Here is a 22,500-nt window from a genome sequence, read left to right as displayed (position 1 = left end):
GTAGCCATCGTTAACTTCCGTTAACTTATAGCCTGACCGTAGCCATAGTTAACTTATATAGCCTGACCGTAGCTATATTTAACTTATAGCCTGACCGTAGCTATAGTTAACTTATATAGCCTGACCGTAGCTATATTTAACTTATAGCCTGACCGTAGCTATAGTTAACTTATATAGCCTGACCGTAGCTATAGTTAACTTATATAGCCTGACCGTAGCTAGTCATCGTTAACTTCTTGAAGCTGTTTTATTCATTTTGTTTATTACATTTTACTGTGCCCAGTTTTCAGCAGCCTAGTATCAGTTTTACCTGCATAATTTTAAGGATTTTGAAGTGTCATCTAATTGGCTTCAACAGTCGTAACGTCACTTCCCTCGTAATGACGCATGGTGACTTAGTAACTGGCTCTAAACTATCGGAACAATGGCGGACGCCCTTATGATATATTTCTCCGACGGGCATAAAAGCGTATCCAGTGGGGGAAAAAATACATAAATTTGATCATGTTTTGACTTTTGCACATTCTGATCACAAGACATATGAAAAGTTTTAGCCAGCATGAAGAATAAAAAGTAATGATTTTCTTTTTGTAGAATTAAGATGGCCGCCATTGCTGGGCGGCGTGACATCAGACTACTGAATCCGATTAATGTGAGGGGAAATTGTTGATTTTTAAACTTTAATCTATAGCGACTACATTTTTTATGCTCTTAAAAACTACGAATTTTAAAATGTCCAAGTAATTTAATTAACAAATTGAGATTTAATATAACACAATATCCACTAAACGTGTTGAAAACGCTTAACAAGGGGTCCCTGGCCAACAGCAACACTTAACACGTAGGACGGGACATGAATGGCGCCTGTTAGGCTATTTTACAATTATTTCCGACAGAGACAACGCTCTTAACGGCCAGATACTCATGTTACACCTGAGTACGGTGCGAGAATGTGAGTAAAGAGCCTTTTCCAAGGCCAGGACTCAACTATGCGCCGAGCAAGGCTCAAACCCAGGACCTTCAGATCCGAAAGCGAGTGTCATACAATTAAACCATATCATCCTGCTACTACCCCGTGTGGTGTCCGGGGTCCCTCAACTGAGAGGGTCAAGAATAGCCAAACGCCAAGCCAGCGTGTCGTAAAAGGCGACTAATGGTGTGTGATTCCCCCATCTTTGAGTCACCTGGTCCTCCAGGTTGGGGGTTGGCAAAGGGTTAACAACCCTTTCCGTTAAACTCAAACCGTTACAGAAACACAGACAGACAAACCAAATCCTTTTTTTAGCTTGGGCGACCGAAGAGTTTCTGGAATTACAGAATTTATGAAGGACAACAGACAAAGCCGAAAGGACTCTGCTGACCCGATGACGTCTTCGCCAAACAAGCAGCTTCGAATTGCGTCGTGGAACGGTCGCACCATGTATGAAGCAGGAAAAAGCTCTCAAGTTGTGACTGAGTGAGAAGATACAGGCTGCATATACTTGGAGTAAGCGAAACCCACTGGATACAATCCGGACAGAAACACCTCAAGTCTGGGGAGAAGATTTTATATTCAGGGAGAGGGGACGGGATTCATACACAGGGAGTAGGAATAATTCTAAGCAAGTTTGCCCAGAAGTCACTGAGAGGATGGGAACAACACGGAGAAAGGATCATGGCGTCCTTTACAACATGGAGTAAGAAGATCAACATGAACATTGTGCAGATCTATGACCCAGCAAATGATGCAACAGATGAGGACAAAGATACATTTTATGGTCTGCTACAACAAGTCATTGACAAGTTGCCAAGGAAAGACATCAACATATTGATGGGAGATGCTAATGCAAAAGTGGGACAGGATAACGTAGGCTATGAAGGTATCATGGGACGTCATGGCATGGGAGAAATGAATGATAATGGTGAGAGATTTGCAAATTTCTGTGCATTCAACAGTTTGGTGATTGGAGGATCAGTGTTCCCCCATAAGAGTATCCACAAAGCAACTTGGGTCTCACCAGATGGTGTGACAGAGAATCAGATTGATCATTTTTGTATCTCTCGTAGATTCAGATGTTCATTGGAAGATGTGACAGTACGGAGAGGGGCAGATGTTGGATCAGACCACCACCTGCTATTGGCAAAGCTCCGACTCAGAAAACACGGGGCCAGATCACATACAAGAAGAAAATTCGAGGTGAATGCACTTGATGGGGAAAAGAATGAGGAATTCAAACTACAATTGAGTAATAGATTCCAACCTCTTACTGAGCTCGAGGAGGACATAGATGTAGAGTCACATTGGGCAAAGATCAAGGAAGTCTACATAACAACTTGCCACGAGATATTGGGGGTAAAGAAATCGGAACATAAAGAATGGATAAGTCCAACCACCTTGGACCTTATTGAAAAGAGGAGAACAAGAGAAAAACAAGTGAATGCAAGCCGAACAAGGGCTTCAAGACTGGATGCACAAGAGCAGTATCGAGCCATAGCTAAGGAAGTCAAAAGATCTGTGAAGAAAGACAAGGAAGCATTCATGAACAGACTTGCAGAGAAAGCAGAAGCAGCAGCGACTGGAGGACACATGAGGATCCTTTATCAAACTACCAAGACACTTGCTGGAAAATATGGGAAACCAGAGGTACCAGTCAAAGACAAAGATGGGAAAACTATTTTTGGAAAAGAGGCTCAATCTGAACGATGGAGGGGACATTTCAACTGCCTTCTGAACAGACCACCACCAGACAACCAGCCAGAAATTTTGCCTGCAAGGAATGAGCTACCAATTAGCTGTGATCCACCATCGATAGCAGAGATTGTGGGTGCCATTAACAAGATGAAAAGGGGGAAAGCTGCTGGACCAGACCAGATTCCACCGGAGGCTCTAAAAGTTGATGCGGAAAGAAATGCTGAGGCCCTGCACCCACTATTTGAGAGAATCTGGAATGACGGGATATTCCCAAAAGATTGGAAGGAAGGGCATCTTATCAAGCTTCCAAAGAAAGGGACCTCAGTAATTGTAATAATTATCGAGGCATCACTCTTCTTTCTATCCCAGGAAAGGTTTTCAACCGTATTATTTTAGAGAGAATTAAGAATGCAACAGATGCTAAACTGCGGGACGAACAGGCAGGTTTTCGGAAAAACAGTTCAACCACCGACCAGATTGCCTCTCTGCGAGTCATAGTGGAACAGTCTATAGAATGGAAATCTCCTCTTATTGTCAACTTTCTGGATTACGAGAAGGCTTTCGACAGTATTGACAGAGCAACATTGTGGAAAATTCTGGCACATTATGGACTCCCTGAAAAGATAGTAAACCTCATTAAGGAAATGTATGAAGGATCAAGTTGCAGGGTTGTACATGAAGATCAGCTTACTGACAGCTTTGAAATTAAGACTGGTGTCAAGCAGGGATGCTTGCTCTCTCCATTCCTGTTCATCCTTGCCATTGAATGGCTAATGAAAGAAACCTCCAAAGGGAGAAGAAATGGGATACAGTGGACCCCCTGGACACAGTTGGATGATCTGGATTTTGCAGATGATCTGGCTCTTTTGTCCCACACCCAGGACCAGATGCAAGCAAAAACCACAATTATAAACAGCCTCTCGGAATCAATTGGTCTAAGAATTCACCCTGCAAAGTCAAAGGTCTTGAGGATAGGTACGCGTCAAAGGGAGCAGATCAAAGTAAAAGATCAGGAACTCGAAGATATAGACACTTTCTGCTATCTCGGAAGTATAATTGACAAGGATGGGGGCACGGAAGCAGAGGTGAAAGCGCGAATAGGAAAGGCACAGGCTGCATTCACATCTTTGAACAGAGTTTGGAGAACTAAAGATATCTCCCTTCAACTAAAGCTAAGACTTTTCAACTCAAACGTGAAGTCTGTCCTACTGTATGGATGTGAAACTTGGAACGCATCACAGGCATGTATAAGGAGGGTACAGATTTTTGTAAACAGGTGCATGCGTAAGCTACTCAGAATAAAATGGATGGATAGAATAAAAAATGAAGAAGTATGGAAAAGAACACAGCAGAAACCAGTGGGAGAGGATATAGGAAGAAGACGATGGAGGTGGATTGGACACACGCTTAGAAAGAATGACTCAACTATAACAAAGAAAGTATTGGACTGGAACCCTCAGGGCAGAAGATCAAGGGGAAGGCCACGAGGAACATGGAGAAGAATTAAAGAAGCTGATATACAGAGAAGTGGTAAGACCTGGAATGAGATAAAAAAGTTGGCTCGGGATAGAGAAGGATGGAAACTGTTTGTCTGTGGCCTATACCCTGACCCAGGGTGAAAAAGGCAATGATGATGATGATCCTGCTACTAAATAAATAGTTATGCCCCCTTATGATTCATAAGTAACCTATATAGTATTAGGTCTCTGAAGGACTGGCCACATACACACTTCCTAGGATTTGGAACCAAAACAGTAGAAAGTGTGACGTCACTACTTTCCTTCCCTATTAACTCAACCCCTGCTATAGATAAAACGAAGTTGACGTCACTCATGTCTTTGTTATTGTTGTTTGTCATCCACGTTTATGAGTAACTCTCAGTTAACTGTTTTAGCCATACTTTTTAGGACACATAATTTTGTGTATTGGTCCGTTATACTTCCGGATGGCAATGTTGTGAGCTTCTTAGCCAAGCCTGTTCTATCTTTTCTCTTTCTCACACCAGATACCGTGTCATGTGACTTTGAGTCAGGCATGTGTTCGTGGAACCAGGTGACGTCAGACGACACAGACTGGAAATTGCAGTACGCCCAGACCGTTGGGACTACGGTGGACGCCCCTAGTACGGACCACACTAAAGGAAGTAAGTCACAAGGTCCTCTGTCGAATGGCTGAAAATGGAGAGGCTTCGGATGGGAACAATAGAGACAATGGACGTTTTGGGTTTAGAACCCTTCGTCAGCACAACAATACTGCCATTATATACTGTGATTTAAAAAACAACTGCTGAATAAACAAATGAACGTGGAAAACAAATAAAAGAATATATATATATATATTTTTTTTTTAAATATAAATTTTCATATATATATACTCGTATATGTGTGTTTTCCACATTGATTTGTTTAATGTTGTGCTGATGAAGTGTTTTAACCCGAAACGTCCATTGTCTGTATTGCTCCCATCCGAAGACTCTCCATTTTCAATCTTTCGTTAGTATTGTGACGATCCCAGGCGTAAGGCACCCCCCCCCCCCCCGGCTCTCTAAGTTCCTCTTTCAAAACTGTAAAAAATTATTTCAGTAAAAATGTGTTGGAAGAAAATTTACTGATGTTCTTTGAAATGCATTCGAGGATAACGTTTTAGATGTCTTTTTACTGTTGAAATGGGGTGTGTGTGGGGGGGGGGGTGTGGGGGTGTGTGTGTGGGGGGGGGGGGATTTGTGGTAACTACGTCATCAAAAGTAATGTTTACACACGGCGGCTCCGTATTAATCACTTAACTGTTGTACTGAATAAAAAAAAAAACTCGTATTTGAAACTTTGGCCAGAAATCTCTTCCTTCAAATATCGATCGATTTAAATGACCCTCAACTTTCAAACCTGGGACTTTGATTTGAATACCGTCTTGTCTCCAACAGGATCGGGTCACTACCTTGTGTTGTCGTCGACACCTACAACTATCAAGAGGAAGGCCAGCGTTGTCAGTAAGACTATCACCCCTCGTCTCCCCAAACAGGTAAGGAAATCCTCTCTTTGAAACAAAACAACAAACTTTGAACCAAAACAAATGAGCTTTTATAAAGCGCAATATCCACTTAACGTGCTCAAAGCGCTTTACAATGGGTCCCTGACCAACAGTAACACGTAACGCGGAAGAAGCGAGGACGAGAGACGCATGCGCACAACTAAGATGACGTTCTCTAATAAATTTTCCGCCGGTGACGTCACAGACTATGGGTGACGTCCAATCAAGGGACGCTACTCTTCCGCTAATCTCATTCCCTATATACTTTATTTCTTATTCAAATTAATTTTGGACATCACAAACTTTGAAGAACGATCTTTGTTTAATTGATAAGAACATCAAGTTGTTTTGGATACAGATTGTTTGAGGGTTTTTTAAAATCTATTTTTCTTGCTTGGTAAGCCCGCCATTTTGGGAAAATAATGAAAATGATCGGTAAGGGGAGAGTTTAAGATTATTCACTATCCGGGAGATTGTTTTATATAGGTGTCGGACAGGGGAGTTTGTACTGTTTAAAATGAATATGAATGTCTACGCAGCCAACTGGTAGATAGTTCGAGTAGCTTAAATTGCATTGCACTTTGAAGTCGATCTCCATATTACAGTTGCCTCCCTTTCCAGAGTTGGTTGAAGATAAGTACTACAAGGGCACCGGAGTTTTTTGGTTGACATTAAGAATTGTCCACTACCCCTTGGTTAGGACATACATTTAGTACAAAGTACTTTCCACTAGGTTTAACGTACTCAGATACCCAATCACTCTTAGTTGCTCACATGAGTCAGATAAAAAAAATACACTGCACTTTGACTGATATCAGTTCCTTTTCTTTTATGAGGAGTACTCCATCAATTGAGTTATCAGGAACTCCGATTACAATTGGAAGTAACTCCTTCAGAGCCATTAGGTCCGTGTAATTGGAGTTTGTCTCCAATAGCAATTGCTTGCTACCCTTTTGATAGGATGCTGGTCTTTCTCCAAGTACCTTCTGTCTGATCAGAAAGACCCATCCACCCTATCACTGCTAAAGGGGAAGGGGAGGGCAGAAAAAAAAATCTCAACTTTATTCGGGATTGATCTCAGTCCCTTTGCGTGTGAAGCGAGTGCTCTACCAACTGACCTCAGTGACAACCATTTACAATTTGAAATAGATATTTAACTACATCATCATCATCATCATCATCATCATTGCCTTTTTCACCCTGGGTCAGGGTATAGGCCACAGACAAACAGTTTCCATCCTTCTCTATCCTGACCTAACTTGTTTATCTCATTCCGTGTCTTATCACTTCTCTGTATATCAGCTTCTTTAATTCTTCTCCATGTTCCTCGTGGCCTTCCCCTTGATCTTCTGATAGTCTTTCTTTTTCCAGTGTCTGAGTTTCTGGTACAACATGGGAGGATCCAACACAGGGACCTTGAATGTCTACCTGACCATCAAGAACCAACCCTTGGGCAGTCCCAGGTGGACACGGTCTGGACCTCAAGGAAATGCCTGGGTCAAGGCATCCATCTCCATTGACGACAATGTTCCATACGGAGTAAGACTGACCTCATTGTTACAGGATGATAAGATAAAGATAACATAATTTAAATTATGCCTATCCACATCATCGTCATCATCATCGTCGTCGTCGTCATCATCATCGTCGTCGTAATCATCATCATCATTGCCTTTTTCACCCTGAGTCAGGGTGTAGGCCACAGACAAACAGTTTCCATCCTTCTCTATCTGGAGCTAGCTTTTTTTTATCTCGCTGCATTCCTTATCCTTCATAAATTCCGTCATTGCAGACTCTTTTGTCGCCCAATGTAAAATAAAAGGATTTGATTTGTCCGCCTGTGATTCCGTAACAATTTGAGTTTTACGGAGGGGTGTTAACCCTTCAAATATGTGCAGATGGAAACTTCGAGACAGTGAAACCTGCCAGAAATGTCAGACAGCCCCAGAGACCAGCGATCACATTGTCCTCCACTACCCAGTCACTAAACTTGAAGGTGGCTACGAAACCGTCCTTAGGGCAGAGGAAGACTTTAGGAGCTGGGTTGACGAAATAAATTTGGAGGTGTAGCCATACGCTACTACTACTAACCCTTCGACAACCCCCAACCTGGAGGGCCAAGTGACTCAAAAAGGGGGAGGGAGTCATATTCTAAATAATCATTTGAGTCAACCAATGATCGGAAAAAAAGCTTTTATATAGCGCAATATCCACTAAGCGTGCTCAAGGCGCTTTACAAGATGTCCCTGACCAACAGCAACACTTAAAATTTAGGACGGGACATGACGCCTTTTAGGCGATATTACAATTTTATTTCGGACAGAGACAATGCTGTTAAATGACAGGTACTCATTTTTACACCTGAGTACGGTGAGAGAATGTCAGTAAACAGCTTTTTCCAAGGACTCAACTATGCGCCGAGCAAGGCTCGAACCAAGGACCTTCCGATCAGAAAGCAAGTGTCATACCACTAGACCGCATAGCCGCACCGATGTCAACCGATGTCATAATTACCCTTACATTAAAAAGGTTTGCAACAGCCAACAGCAGCTTTTTTTTCGATAGCAACCTCATTTTGCACCAGACTATAGTAATAGAATGTGAGTAAAGATCCTTTTCTAAGGACTCAACTCAGACTTAACCCTCTCCTGACCACTCATAGGAAAATCGTCATATATTCGTTCGATACAACCAACATTTTTCTTATTCAAATTTCTTTTGTAAATCATAAAATTAAAAAGAAAACGAACAGTGTTGTTGTAGAGCATGTTTTGCTAAAGAAATTGTTTATCTGCCACTGTGTTTAAGTGATAAAAAATCTATTTTTGTGTTAGTTGTGTGATGAGTTTTGGGAAAATCTTGAAAATGGCTGGTAAGGAGAGGGTTAAGCGGGACTTTACTCTACTCTCCTTACCGAACACTTTCATGATATTTCCAAAATGCCATCGCCATTCAACACAAAATTGATTTCTTTACACTTTCACTCAGAAGCAAAAAGAACTAACTTTACTTCATTTTGTGCATAAAAACAAGCTTTACAAAACAACATAAAGTAAATACGACCATAACAACGATTTTTCTCCAAATTTTGTGATTTACACAATAAATCTGAAAGAGAAAAATTATGTTCATTGAATTGAATGTGACGATTTCCTGTAGTTGGTAAAGAGAGGGTTAATCCCAGGACCTTCTGATCCTACAGCGAGTGCCATACTTGACCACATAGATATTGATATTTTGTCTTGTTTATCACAGATACGCTTTGATGCCATCAACGGACGTTCTGCCAGGAGTCACATCGCCATTGATGACGTCAACTTGTACGATGGTCTTTGTGCAGGTGAGTCGTCGGATTTTGTATTGACTTGTATCCTTCCCATAGGGTAGCAAGCATTTTTTTTAATTTTCTGTTTAATGCCTCTGAAGCAAGGATAACTTCTGATCCATTAGCCGAAAGCCCATCGGATCCACTTTTAGGTGACAAGCCACACTGTTATGCCCTGGCAATGGCTGCCAGGACATAACCCAAACTTCCAAACGAGTCCGGAGTTGACCGTACCTCTCTCGGGTCGCTAGGCATTCTGAACGCCTCTCTTATCCAATCAGGGTTTGAATATAGCACCATATAAGCGAAGCGCGGGAACCCAGAGGCAAGTTCTTGTAAGTTTCTTCCAGCTGAACAGAATACCGCCTTTCCAGCTGTCCTGTTATGTATTATGTTATTATAGTGGTGTTTCTTATTCGTGGATGTCAGGGAGGGGGGGGGGGAGACAAGAAGAATGAATGATAAGTAGAGTTGTGTCGTTCCTATTTGTGTTATACATAATTTAGTTTCCGTAATAAATGTATCGTGTTTGTAAAACTTGATCTCCATTTATTTTATCATTACAATTGTCTGGCCATGAAACAAGGGCCTTCTCTTTCCTTCTCTTCCCTCTGATCAGGCTAGGCCCAGTACAGTGGCCTGATCTTCCACTCCGAGGGAACTTATCAATGATTTCCCTCATTTTATCCTCCTAGTCTTTTCTTTTCTTTTCTTTCCTTTTGTTGACGTTTCGGACTATCTGGTTCTACCGACTCGCTTGGAGCGGCCCGAATCGTTAGACCAAATTTTAAACTCTCTTTCTCTCTCTTGTCCTCTACACCAGATATCGTGAGCACACCCATGCCAGGAGTCACCCCAGGCCCCGTAGGTACCCAGGTTAGAATGTGTGACTTTGAAGATGGTTCAAATTTATGTGGCTTTACCAAGGATACAACAGGGGACTACAACTGGGCTCTTATCAGCCGTGGAACAGGAAGTGACAAAACAGGACCAAACAATGATCATACTTACGGCACAAGCCAAGGTGAGTTTTGGATTTTTTGAACTTCTTTTTCGTGTTTTTTTTTCCTTCCCCCGAAGTAGATAAGAGCTGGATTCTGATGATTGTAACGAATTAAAGATCTGAACAAGTGTGTAAGAACGGTGCCATACAAAGCAAGAAAGAAAAAAAAAAAGAAAAAAAACCACCCCAAAAAATTAGTCTACCTTGAGGTAGACTGATATTTGGGATGGTTTATTTCTCTTGTATGTTTCTTTCTTGCTTTGTCTGACACCTTTCATACACACTTGTTCAGATCTTTATCTTATACTGCTTCCTGTCCCTTCATTTCTTTAATTTGTAACGGATTCCACGGTTCTCCAGAGATCATCGTCATTCATCATCATTGCCTTTTTCACCCTGGGTCAGGGTATAGGCCACAGACAAACAATTTCCATCCTTCCCTATCCTAAGCTATCTTTTTAATTTCATTCCAGGTCTTACCACTTCTCTGTATATCAGCTTCTTTAATTCTTCTCCATGTTCCTCGTGGCCTTCCCCTTGATCTTCTGCCCTGAGGGTTCCAGTCCAATACTTTCTTTGTTATAGTGGAGTCGTTCTTTCTAAGCGTGTGTCCAATCCACTTCCATCGTCTTCTTCCTATTTCCTCTCCCGCTGGTTTCTGCTGTGTTCTTTTCCATACTTCTTCATTTTTTATTCTATCCATCCATTTTATTCTGAGTAGCTTACGCATGCACCTGTTTACGAAAATCTGTACCCTCCTTATACATGCCTGTGATGCGTTCCAAGTTTCACATCCATACAGTAGGACAGACTTCACATTTGAGTTGAAAAGTCTTAGCTTTAGTCGAAGGGAGATATCTTTAGTTCTCCAAACTCTGTTCAAAGATATGAATGCAGCCTGTGCCTTTCCTATTCGTGCTTTCACCTCTGCTTCCGTGCCTCCATCCTTGTCAATTATACTTCCGAGATAGCAGAAAGTGTCTATTTCTTCGAGTTCCTGATCTTTTACTTTGATCTGCTCCCTTTGACGCGTACCTATCCTCAAAACCTTTGACTTTGCAGGGTGAATTCTTAGACCAATTGATTCCGAGAGGCTGTTTATAATTGTGGTTTTTGCTTGCATCTGGTCCTGGTTGTGGGACAAAAGAGCCAGATCATCTGCAAAATCCAGATCATCCAACTGTGTCCAGGGGGTCCACTGTATCCCATTTCTTCGTCCTTTGGAGGTTTCTTTCATTAGACAATCAATGGCAAGGATGAACAGGAATGGTGAGAGCAAGCATCCCTGCTTGACACCAGTCTTAATTTCAAAGCTGTCAGTAAGCTGATCTTCATGTACAACCCTGCAACTTGATCCTTCATACATTTCCTTAATGAGGTTTACTATCTTTTCAGGGAGTCCATAATGTGCCAGAATTTTTCACAATGTTGCTCTGCCAATACTGTCGAAAGCCTTCTCGTAATCCAGAAAGTTGACAATAAGAGAAGAGTTCCATTCTATAGACTATTCCACTATGACTCGCAGAGAGGCAATCTGGTCGGTGGATGAACGGTTTTTCCGAAAACCTGCCTGTTCATCCCGCAGTTTAGCATCTGTTGCACTCTTAATTCTCTCTAAAATAATACGGTTGAAAACCTTTCCTGGGATAGAAAGAAGAGTGATACCTCGATAATTATTACAATTACTGAGGTCCCCTTTCTTTGGAAGCTTGATAAGATGTCCATCCTTCCAATCCTTTGGAAATATCCCGTCATTCCAGATTCTCTCAAATAGTGGGTGCAAGGCCTCAGCATTTCTTTCAGCATCAAGTTTTAGAGCCTCCGGTGGAATCTGGTCTGGTCCAGCAGCTTTCCCCCATTTCATCTTATTAACGGCACCCACATTCTCTGCTATCGATGGTGAATCACAGCTAATTGGTAATTCATTCCTTGCAAGCAAACTTTCTGGCTGGTTGTCTGGTGGTGGTCTGTTCAGAAGGCAGTTGAAATGTTCCCTCCATCGTTCAGATTGAGCCTCTTTTCCAAAAATAGTTTTCCCATTTTTGTCTTTGACTGGTACCTCTGGTTTCCCATATTTTCCAGCAAGTGTCTTTGTAGTTTGATAAATGATCCTCGTGTGTCCTCCTGTCGCTGCTGCTTCTGCTTTCTCTGCAAGTCTGTTCATGAATGCTTCCTTGTCTTTCTTCACAGATCTTTTGACTTCCTTAGCTATGGCTCGATACTGCTCTTGTGCATCCAGTCTTGAAGCCCTTGTTCGGCTTGCGTTCACTTGTTCCTTCCTTGTTCTCCTCTTTTCAATAAGGTCCAAGGTGGCTGGACTAATCCATTCTTTATGTTCTGATTTCTTTACACCCAATACTTCGTGGCAAGTTGTTATGTAGACTTCCTTGATCTTTGCCCAATGTGACTCTACATCTATGCCCTCCTCGAACTCAGTAAGCGGTTGGACACATCGTCATTGCCAGAGAATTTATAGTGATATCTGAGTCTCCCGAATAGCATCTGTTTCTGTCCATGGCATAAAAATGGCAACTACACTTTGATATCTCAAAATATAAAGTTTTGTTTATGGACAAAATCAATGCCAAAAATGATGAGTTATCAATTACAGTCATATACAGAGATATTGATGTCAATTTTAATAAGAAAAATGTACACAAAATGGTACAGTTTTTAAGTTAGATATAAGTATTTGTAAGAAGTGAATTAATTTCCAAATCATAATTGTAAATTATCCATCGTACTATAAACAATTCAACTCTTTATTCAAATGTTTTAAACCTATTTGTGGCGGGACCATTTTTGTCTAAAATTGGAGATTATTCATTTCAATTTTTAGCATTTTTTATATCAAACCAATTCCCGACAGAAGAACTAGTTATAAATACTTCAGACTTATCACAATGAGTGAAATCGATGTGAGAGTTTTCAAAGAAAGATTTATAATTGATGTCATCAATGCCATGCACCATTGTGTATAATTCAATGTCATATAAACTTAAATCTCTAACGGGAAAATGGGTAAACACCCAAATCTACGAAAACACCCAAATCTTCTAAAACACCTAAATCATGTACATTCAAATCTTCTAAAAACACCCAAATATTCTAAAAACACCCAAATCTTCTAAAAACATCCAAATCTTCTAAAAACATCCAAATCTTCTAAAAACACCCAAATCTTCTAAAACACCCAAATCTTCTAAAAACACCCAAATCTTCTAAAAACACCCAAATCTTCTAAAAACACCCAAATCTTCTAAAAACACCCAAATCTTCTAAAAACATCCAAATCTTCTAACACATTTTTCTCCCACCACTTGTCAGGCCACTATATCTTTGCGGATGCCAGCTACACCCACTCTGGGGCCAAGGCCAGGATTATGACTCCTGCCTATAACGACAAAACCACTGGTGCAACCGCCATGTGCATGGATTTCTACTACAATATGTATGGACAGTATACGGGCTCGCTGAACATCTATATCAAGGTAGGCCTTCTCTGTGTTATACTTTATTGGGACATGTATGCATGGTAACAGATATGCCTTCTCTGTGTTATACTTTATTGGGACATGCATGCATAGTAACAGATATGCCTTCTCTGTGTTATACTTTATTGGGACATGTATGCATGGTAACAGATCTGCCTTCTCTGTGTTATACTTTATTGGGACATGTATTCATGGTAACAGATATGCCTTCTCTGTGTTATACTTTATTGAGACATGTATGCATAGTAACAGATATGCCTTCTCTGTGTGATACTTTATTGGGACATGTATGCATAGTAACAGATCTGCCTTCTCTGTGTTATACTTTATTGAGACATGTATGCATAGTAACAAATATGCCTTCTCTGTGTGATACTTAATTGGGACATGTATGCATAGTAACAGATCTGCCTTCTCTGTGTGATACTTTATTGGGACATCATAGTAACAGATCTGCCTTCTCTGTGTGATACTTTATTGGGACATGTATGCATAGTAACAGATCTGCCTTCTCTGTGTTATACTTTATTGGGACATGTATGCATAGTAACAGATCTACCTTCTCTGTGTTATACTTTATTGGAACATGTATGCATAGTAACAGATCTGCCTTCTCTGAGTTATACTTTATTGGGACATGCATGCATAGTAACAGATCTGCCTTCTCTGAGTTATACTTTATTGGGACATGCATGCATAGTAACAGATCTGCCTTCTCTGTGTTATACTTTATTGAGACATGTATGCATAGTAACAGATATGCCTTCTCTGTGTCATACTTTATTGGGACATATGCATAGTAACAGATATGCCTTCTCTGTGTCATACTTTATTGGGACATATGCATAGTAACAGATATGCCTTCTCTGTGTCATACTTTATTGGGACATATGCATAGTAACAACTATGCCTTCTCCCTTCTCTGTGTTATACTTATGCATAGTAACAACTATGCCTTCTCCCTTCTCTGTGTTATACTTTATTGGGACATATGCATATTCACAGATATGCCTTCTCTGTGTCATACTTCATTGGGACATATGCATATTAACAGATATGCCTTCTCTGTGTTATACTTTATTGGGACATATGCATATTAACAGATATGCCTTCTCTGTGTCATACTTTATTGGGACATATGCATAGTAACAAATATGCATTCTCTGTGTTATACTTTATTGGGACATGTATGCATAGTAACAGATCTTATGTTTGCATGAACACACGCCCCCCTCCCCTCCCCCCCCCTCCAAATATAAGTCCTTCAGAGTTATTGGGCCCATGGAGTCGGAGTTTATCCCAGTTTCTATAGCGTGAAACGGACAATATCAATTGTTGCTATCCTTTGGATAGAACACTACTAGTCTATCGCAAAGTACTTTCAGCCAACTCTAACAGACCAAGCAACCCAATCACTGATGGGTGGACAGGCGGGCGGGGGGGGGGGGCAGAAAAAGATCTTTACTGCACCCGGGATCAATCTCGATCCCTTTGCGTGTGAAGCGAGTGCTCTACCAACTGAGATATCGGGTTCCTCTCCGCCCCCCCCCCCCTTTCCCAATAAAGAAAGACAACGAAATAGACATTCAGGGTCATAAAGCCCGTACAACTGGGGTTTTTCCCGGTTACTATAGCATTCAATTGACTTGTGAATTTCTTACTACTCTGTGAACAGGACGCTGGTCCATCGCAAAATACTTTCCACCAGATCTAACAGACCCAGCCGATACCCAATAATAATGATGATGATAATAATAATGATGATAATAATAATAATAATGATGATAATAATAATAATATTAATGATAATAATAATAATAATAATAATAATAATAATAATAATAATAAAATAATAATAATAATAATAATAATAATAATAATAATAATAATAATAATAATAATAATAAATAATAATAAATAATAATAATAATAATATAATAATAATAATAATAAATAATAATAATAAAATAATAATAATAATAATAATAATAATAATAATAAAATAATAATAATAAATAATAATAATAATAAAATAATAAAAAATAAAATAATAATAAAATAATAATAATAATAAAATAATAATAAAATAATAATAATAATAATAATAATAATAATAATATAATAATAATAATAATAATAATAATAATAATAATAATAATAATAATAATAATAATAAAATAATAAAATAAATAATAATAATAATAATAATAAAATAATAATATAATAATAATAATAATAATAATAATAATAATAATAATAATAATAATAATAATAATAATAATAATAATAATAATAATATAATAATAATAATAATAATAATAATAATAATAATAATAATAATAATATAATAATAATAATATAATAATAATAATAATAATAAAAATATATAATAATAAATAATAATAATAATAAAAACAATAATAATAATAATTTCATTGATAACTATTACAATCACCACTATGATCTTCTCCTTGCCCCTATCACTGTTCAGCCATCAAGCCAAAATAGCCTGGGTCAGCCAGTGTTTACTGTGAGCGGCAACCAGGGTCAAAGGTGGATTGAAGGACAGGTCAAAATACCCATCTCCAGCATTGCCGGAAGTTACCAGGTACGTTTGTGGTTATTATTGAACAATTAGGACGAAAAGTTCTAAACTGTGCGGTTATGTTGTCCAGTGGTATGCCACTCGCCTTCGGATCTGATGGTTTCGGGTTCGAGCATCGCTTGGCGCATAGTTGAGTCATTGGAAAAGGCTCTTTACTCACATTTTCTCATCGTACTCATGTGTAAAATGAGTACCTGGCCACCAGCAGCGTTGTCTCTGTCGAAAAAAAAATTGTAACATCGCCTAACAGGCGTCAATTCATGTCTCGTTCTACATGTTACGTTTCACTGTTGGTCAAGGACCCCTTGTAAAAGCGCTTACAGCACGTTAAGTTTATATTGCCCTATATATCTATAGATAGTATGCGCTTGGCTAAGAAACTCACAACATTACCACCCGGAAATATAACGGACCAATACACAAAACGATGTGTAACCTTAAACGTTTATAGTCAGGTTAATACAGGTTAGTGATAATTACTCATAAACGTGGATGACAAAAAGCAATAACAAAGACCTGAGTGACATCATCTTCGAATTATCTATAGATGGAACAAAATTGACGTCATTCGGCTCCTTGTTTCTGTTTATAGCCAGCCTAAATTGTGTCAATCACACTGTAAACATATAAGGTTACATATAATTAACCAGTATATTTTTGACCAATCAAAACATACTATCTATAAGTATATGTGGTCTAGTGGTATGACACTCGCTTTCGGATCGGAAGGTCCTGGGTTCGAGCCTCGCGCTCGGCGCATAGTTGAGTCCTTGGACAAGGCTCTTTACTCACATTATCTCACCGTACTCAGGTGTAAAATGAGTACCTGACCGTTAACAGCGTAGTCTTTGTTCGAAAAATTGAAATATCGCCTAATAGGCGTCATGTCCCGTCCTACATGTTTAATGTTGCTGTTGACCAGGGACCCCTTGTAAAGCGCTTTGAGCACAATAAGTGGATATTGCGCTATATAAAGCTCAATTATTTTTTTAAATCTATAATGGCATGTGATATACTTGATGACGTATTCTTGTTCTCCAGATCGTGTTTGAAGCTGTCCGAGGTCTGACCTTCAGGGGGGATATCTCTCTCGATGACGTTTCATTCAAGACTGGACCTTGTCCGAATCCAGGTGGTTATGTGTGTGTGCGTGTGTTTGTCTGTGTCTATGTGCGTGTGCGTTTGTGTGTGCTTAGGTAGGTGTGTTTGTGTCTGTGTGTATGTATACATACACAGAGAGAGAGAGAGAGAGAGAGAGAGAGAGATATCCACATGAGAGATAGGTTGATCGACAGATCGATGAATGGATAGCAAGACCGATGAATACACATAAAGATGTACAGATTGTACCCGAAAATTATATTATATATATATATATATATATATATATATATATATAGAGAGAGAGAGAGAGAGAGAGAGAGATAGAGAGAGAGAGAGAGAGAATAAATAGGGTCATTCACATTTTTTTGCCGATACAATTGTTTCAATGTGTCTTCCATATCGTCAGTCGAACATTAAATTATCCGTAGCGTGCTTTTCCTACGGATAATTATTGACGGACTATATGGAAGTCATTGAAACAATTATACCGGCAAAAATACGTGAGTGACCTTATTTATTTTATTTGCTCTAACCAACATTATCGAGCACAATCATACCTACCAGTACCCACCAACACTCGCACACACACACAAGTACACACACACACACACACACACATATATATATATATATATAGATATATATATATATATATATATATATATATCCATATCCACGAGTCAATCCCTGCACAAACGGCCATGGAGGAATACCTGTCACAGAATGGCAAAAAGTACGCTGGCAGAACACCCACCTCCCAACATCACTAAACCAAGATCTTCAACAGTACTACAAACAACACCTATACTCATCACAACACGACCAAACAGCCAGCACCCAGCAAAATCAAGAACCATCTCTTCCAAGACACCTCCATACCAACAAAGACCTCTCTCAACTAAAACTACTGGCACAGGACAGAGAGAAATGGAGAACCATCTCTATAGAAATCGTTAGATCCACTTGAACAAAAACAGTTCACGGCAAGCGCCATTAGGACTGCGACGCCTTATTATCATTATCATATATATATATATATATATATATATATATATATATATATATATATATATATATATTCCAACCTGTTCCATTTTCCAGGCGGTTGCACATTCGAATCTGACGTACTGTGTACCTGGTCCAACGAGCGAGTGAAGGACAACAGCGATTGGTCTCGCGTGACACCCAGCCCAAATGGACAAATGCCCTCCACTGACCACACCACCCTTCTGTCCATTGGTAAGTTCGTAAGTCTCCTTAAATTGAATTGATGCTATGCGTTTAGATAAAATACACATAACATCCGCCAGCCTGATTTTTATATATTGATAGTAGAATTGATTGAAAACGAATCATCATTAAAATGGTTGTTTAAAAAAAAATAGAAAGAGCTGAGCGACGTCAATTTCGTTCCTTCTATGCTATATGTCTGCCATACTTAAGGAAAAACGTGGCACAATGGTGTGGTCTTTGCTTCCCGCCCAGACGGTATCAGGTTCGACTCCTCGCCACGCTGTGTGACCTTGAGCAACTCACATCTTCCTAGCTCACAATGCAGTGTTGCGCTGCTGCTAATGCCTAAGTAATATCTAGTTGAACGGCGTGTTGTGACGATGCTACCTGGCCGGTTCGCGACGATGCACGAATGCGGACCGGACTTTGCTGATTGGGTCGATCGTCATAACATAGGAGTGTGAGAACCATAAGAGGCTGCTGCCTAAGTAATTCCCTTCTTTCCTTTGTAAAACCATAAAAGACACAGTTTTTTCTTGGTCATAAATAAAGGGAATAGCTGAGTTTATAGGGAATGAGATTAGCGGGAGTGTAGCGTCCCCTGATTGGAAGTCACGAGCGGAAAAGTTATTAGAGAGAGAACGTCATGTTGGTTGTGCGGCATGAGACACTTCACCGAAAGCGAGGACGAGAGAGACGCATTGGCAAAACAATTTTAACGTTCTCTCTGTAAGGTGACGTCCAATTAAGGGACGCTACTCTTCCGCTAATCCCATTCCCTATAGAGCAATTGTTTCACAGGTCAAAGGACAGAGATAGATCTCGAGGGAAATTTGGGATTTTAAACCTTAACCCCTTGTCCACCCAGCAGTGATTGGGTCGCTGGCTTATAGTATTTTGCGACAGATTAGAGTCCTATTCAAAGGGTAGCAAGCAATTACCATTGTCCATTTCATGCTTTAGATACCAAGATAAACCATTGCTCGGTGGACCTAATGCCTCTGAGGGATGACTCAAATTGTCCAAAAGTAGATTTTATAACGGCTCGGTTTGAGTCATCGGTTCAAACATTCGATTTAGCAGTAAAAGCATCCTATTTATTAGGTAGCAGGCAATTTTACTGTCCCATTCAAGACAGTTAAAAAGAGCAGGAATATTAATTGTGTATTTGTATTGGAATCCCACATTATTCCAGCAATATTGCTAATACTCTTCAACAGTCGTAACGTCACTTCCCTCGTAATGACGCATGGTAACTTAGTAACACTGGCTCTAAACTATCGGAACAATGGCGGACGCCCGTATGAAATATTTCCCCGGCGAGCATAAAATAGCAATGACTATGAAAATTTTTGTTTTCTATTTTTGTAGGAAATACTCCTTTTAAATCAAAGCCCTATCTCCACTGAGTAAAAATGTTTTTGAATTTTGGTAATCCATTAATATATAACAAAGTTATTCAGTTTCAAATGTGTCATTTATTTGGATGACTCACAAAGAGAAAAAAAAATACGGAAAATATGGGATGCTTTTTCTGCGTTTTATTCTGGTTAGTGGCTGTATCTCGCTTAATACGTGGAATAAGATATTAAAACTTGGCAATTTTATGGCAAAATTATCAGAAAATATGATGAAGACATCTGAAAAGTTCTAACTTGTATAGTTTTAGAGCTGTATGGCTAGGGTCAACTATAATTTTGTTTTAAAATATACATAATATTGATCATTTGGAATTTTTCCGAAGTGTAATTTTGTGTCTACAACACATACAAATCAAACGAAAAATGCCTGCGAAATTATTATCAATCAGTCCCGTGAGACCATGGCTTATGTTATTTCTAGTATTTATTTGAGAGAGAGAGAGAGAGAGAGAGAGAGAGAGAGAGAGAGAGAGAGAGAGAGAGAGTTAATCTACTATCCCTATGACATAACAATGAAATAATGCCTTAATTTTTTTTAAAAGCGCGCGAGGATTTGTGTCGTCAGTCACCGCGAACATGTTGCCAGATGGCCACGTGTGTGGCCAAATATATAATTTTGCTTTTTTTATTAAATTTTATTGATCTATTTTTGTCTCATTGACATTTATCCTAGCCTATTCAATTTTCTGTTTGTTAAAATTTAGTTCATTTTAAGTGGGCCAGTCTTAATAGTGAAAGCCATATGATTTTCTATTTAGCCACTTTTGAACGCGAATTTGGTCAGGTTAAAGTGTGGCCACCTGGCAGCCTTGCATCGCTCACGTCATTTTCGTGTCGCGCGATGGTGGCCCAAAATGGCCGTCTCCATATTTTCACTCATTGAAATACAAATTGGGTTGATGTTTTGTGAGAATACGGGAAAAGTACTTATAATAATCCAATGAAATTTGAAATATAAATAGAAGAAATGTGCATATATAACCTTATGAGCGACAAAATCTCACCTCTTTGTAGTTTTAGAAATATTGTACTCCAAAGAGTAAAAATGTATTTTTAACGGTCTTCTGGTAATCGTACGAGTTTTGTCGCTTGACATAATCTAAAATGACCTTTTTTCTAACTGTGTGCCAACTTTCAGTCATATTCATCGATAATCAGCGTCGTAATTAATTTTTTTAAAATAGCATGTACGGAACGGCTTCGTCCCATATTTTGTCGCGAATTTGGGCACTTTGTGAGCGAAAAAGAGGCCCGAAGATTTGTGCGGGATAGTCATTGCTACATAAAAGCGTATCCAGAGGAGAAAAACATAAATTTGATCATGTTTTGACTTTTACACATTCTGATCACAAGGCATATGAAAAGTTCTAGCCAGCATGAAGAATAAAAAGTAATGATTTTCTTTGTTTAGAACCAAGATGGCCGCCGTTGCCGGGGGCGTGACATCACACCACTGAATCCAAATGCATAATCTACTCTCCTGTGTAAAAACCAAGATGAACTCCTGCTCAGTGGGCTCAGTGGGCTCAGTGATTTTACTGCGGCTATGTGGTCCAGTGGTATGACACTCGCTTTCGGGTCGGAAGGTCCCGAGTTCGAGCCTCGCTCAACGCATAGTTGAGTCCTTGGAAAAGGCTCTTTACTCATATTCTTTCACCGTACTCAGGTGTAAAATGAGTGCATAGCCTTTAACAGCGCTGTCTCCGTCCGGAAACAATTGTAATATTGCCTGACAGGCGTCGTGTCTCACTCTACAATTTTACCTGTTGTTGCTGGTCAGGGACCCTTTGTAAAGCTCTTTAATTTAAGCACATTTAGTGGATATTGCGCTATATAAAAGCTCCAATACATTGTAATCATCCCCACCTCAACTTCTCTCTCTCTCTCTCTCTCTCTCTCTCTCTCTCTCTCTCTCTCTCTCTCTCTCTCTATCTATCTATCTATCTATTTATCTATCTATCTCTATCGATCTATCTATATATCTATCTATCTCTATCTCTCTCCCACTCTCTCTCTCTTTCTCTCTCTCACTTCACTCTCTCCTATCTCTCTCCTCTCTCTCTCTCCTTCTCTCTCTCTATCTCTCTATCTATCGCTCTCTTTATCTATCTATCTATCTATCTATCTATCTATCTATCTCTATCTCTCTCCCAATCTCTCTCTTTCTCTCTCTCTCTTCACTCTCTCCTCTCTTTCTCTCTCTCTCGCTCTCTCTCTATCTATCTCTCTCTCTCTCTCTCTATATATATATATATATATCCATCTATCTCTATCTCTCTCCCACTCTCTGTCTCTTCACTCTCTCCTCTCTCTCCTTCTCTCTCTCTATCTGTCTATCTATCTCTCTCTCTTTATCTATCTATCTATCTATCTCTATCTCTCTCCCAATCTCTCTCTCTCTCTCTCTCTCTCTCTCTCTCTCTCTCTCTCTCTCTCTCTCTCTCTCCCCACAGGCCATTTCATGTACCTGTCCAGTTCCGCTGTCCACAAACAAGGCGACAAAGCCCAGTTGCTGAGTGACACCTTCCAGCCAACCACACTCCAAGGACGCTGTATGAAATTCTGGTTCTTCTACGGAGGAACTGCCCAGATGACCATCAATGTTTACATCCGGGTT

General features: G+C 39.6%; 1 protein-coding gene across 1 annotated transcript in view; it reads left to right on the top strand.

Annotated features, from left to right (window-relative positions):
- Window positions 1–22,500, top strand: part of LOC144979059 (MAM and LDL-receptor class A domain-containing protein 2-like) — a 269,405-nt gene that overhangs the window by 27,453 nt on the left and 219,452 nt on the right. The window contains 10 exon segments of the mRNA XM_078925674.1: window positions 4,677–4,814; window positions 5,592–5,689; window positions 7,070–7,237; window positions 8,954–9,038; window positions 9,847–10,047; window positions 13,354–13,517; window positions 16,012–16,128; window positions 17,167–17,257; window positions 18,331–18,468; window positions 22,337–22,500. The exon segment at window positions 22,337–22,500 is cut by the window's right edge and continues 4 nt beyond it. Coding sequence (XP_078781800.1) covers window positions 4,677–4,814; window positions 5,592–5,689; window positions 7,070–7,237; window positions 8,954–9,038; window positions 9,847–10,047; window positions 13,354–13,517; window positions 16,012–16,128; window positions 17,167–17,257; window positions 18,331–18,468; window positions 22,337–22,500 — 1,364 coding nt within the window.

The sequence above is a fragment of the Berghia stephanieae genome, chromosome 8, assembly GCF_034508935.2.
Source record: "Berghia stephanieae isolate SIO BIC M18660-M18661 chromosome 8, UCSD_Bste_1.3, whole genome shotgun sequence".
NCBI classification, from domain to species: Eukaryota; Metazoa; Mollusca; class Gastropoda; order Nudibranchia; family Aeolidiidae; genus Berghia; species Berghia stephanieae.
The sequence above is the reverse complement of the archived record's forward strand: the minus strand, read 5'-3'. Positions and strand labels throughout refer to the sequence as shown.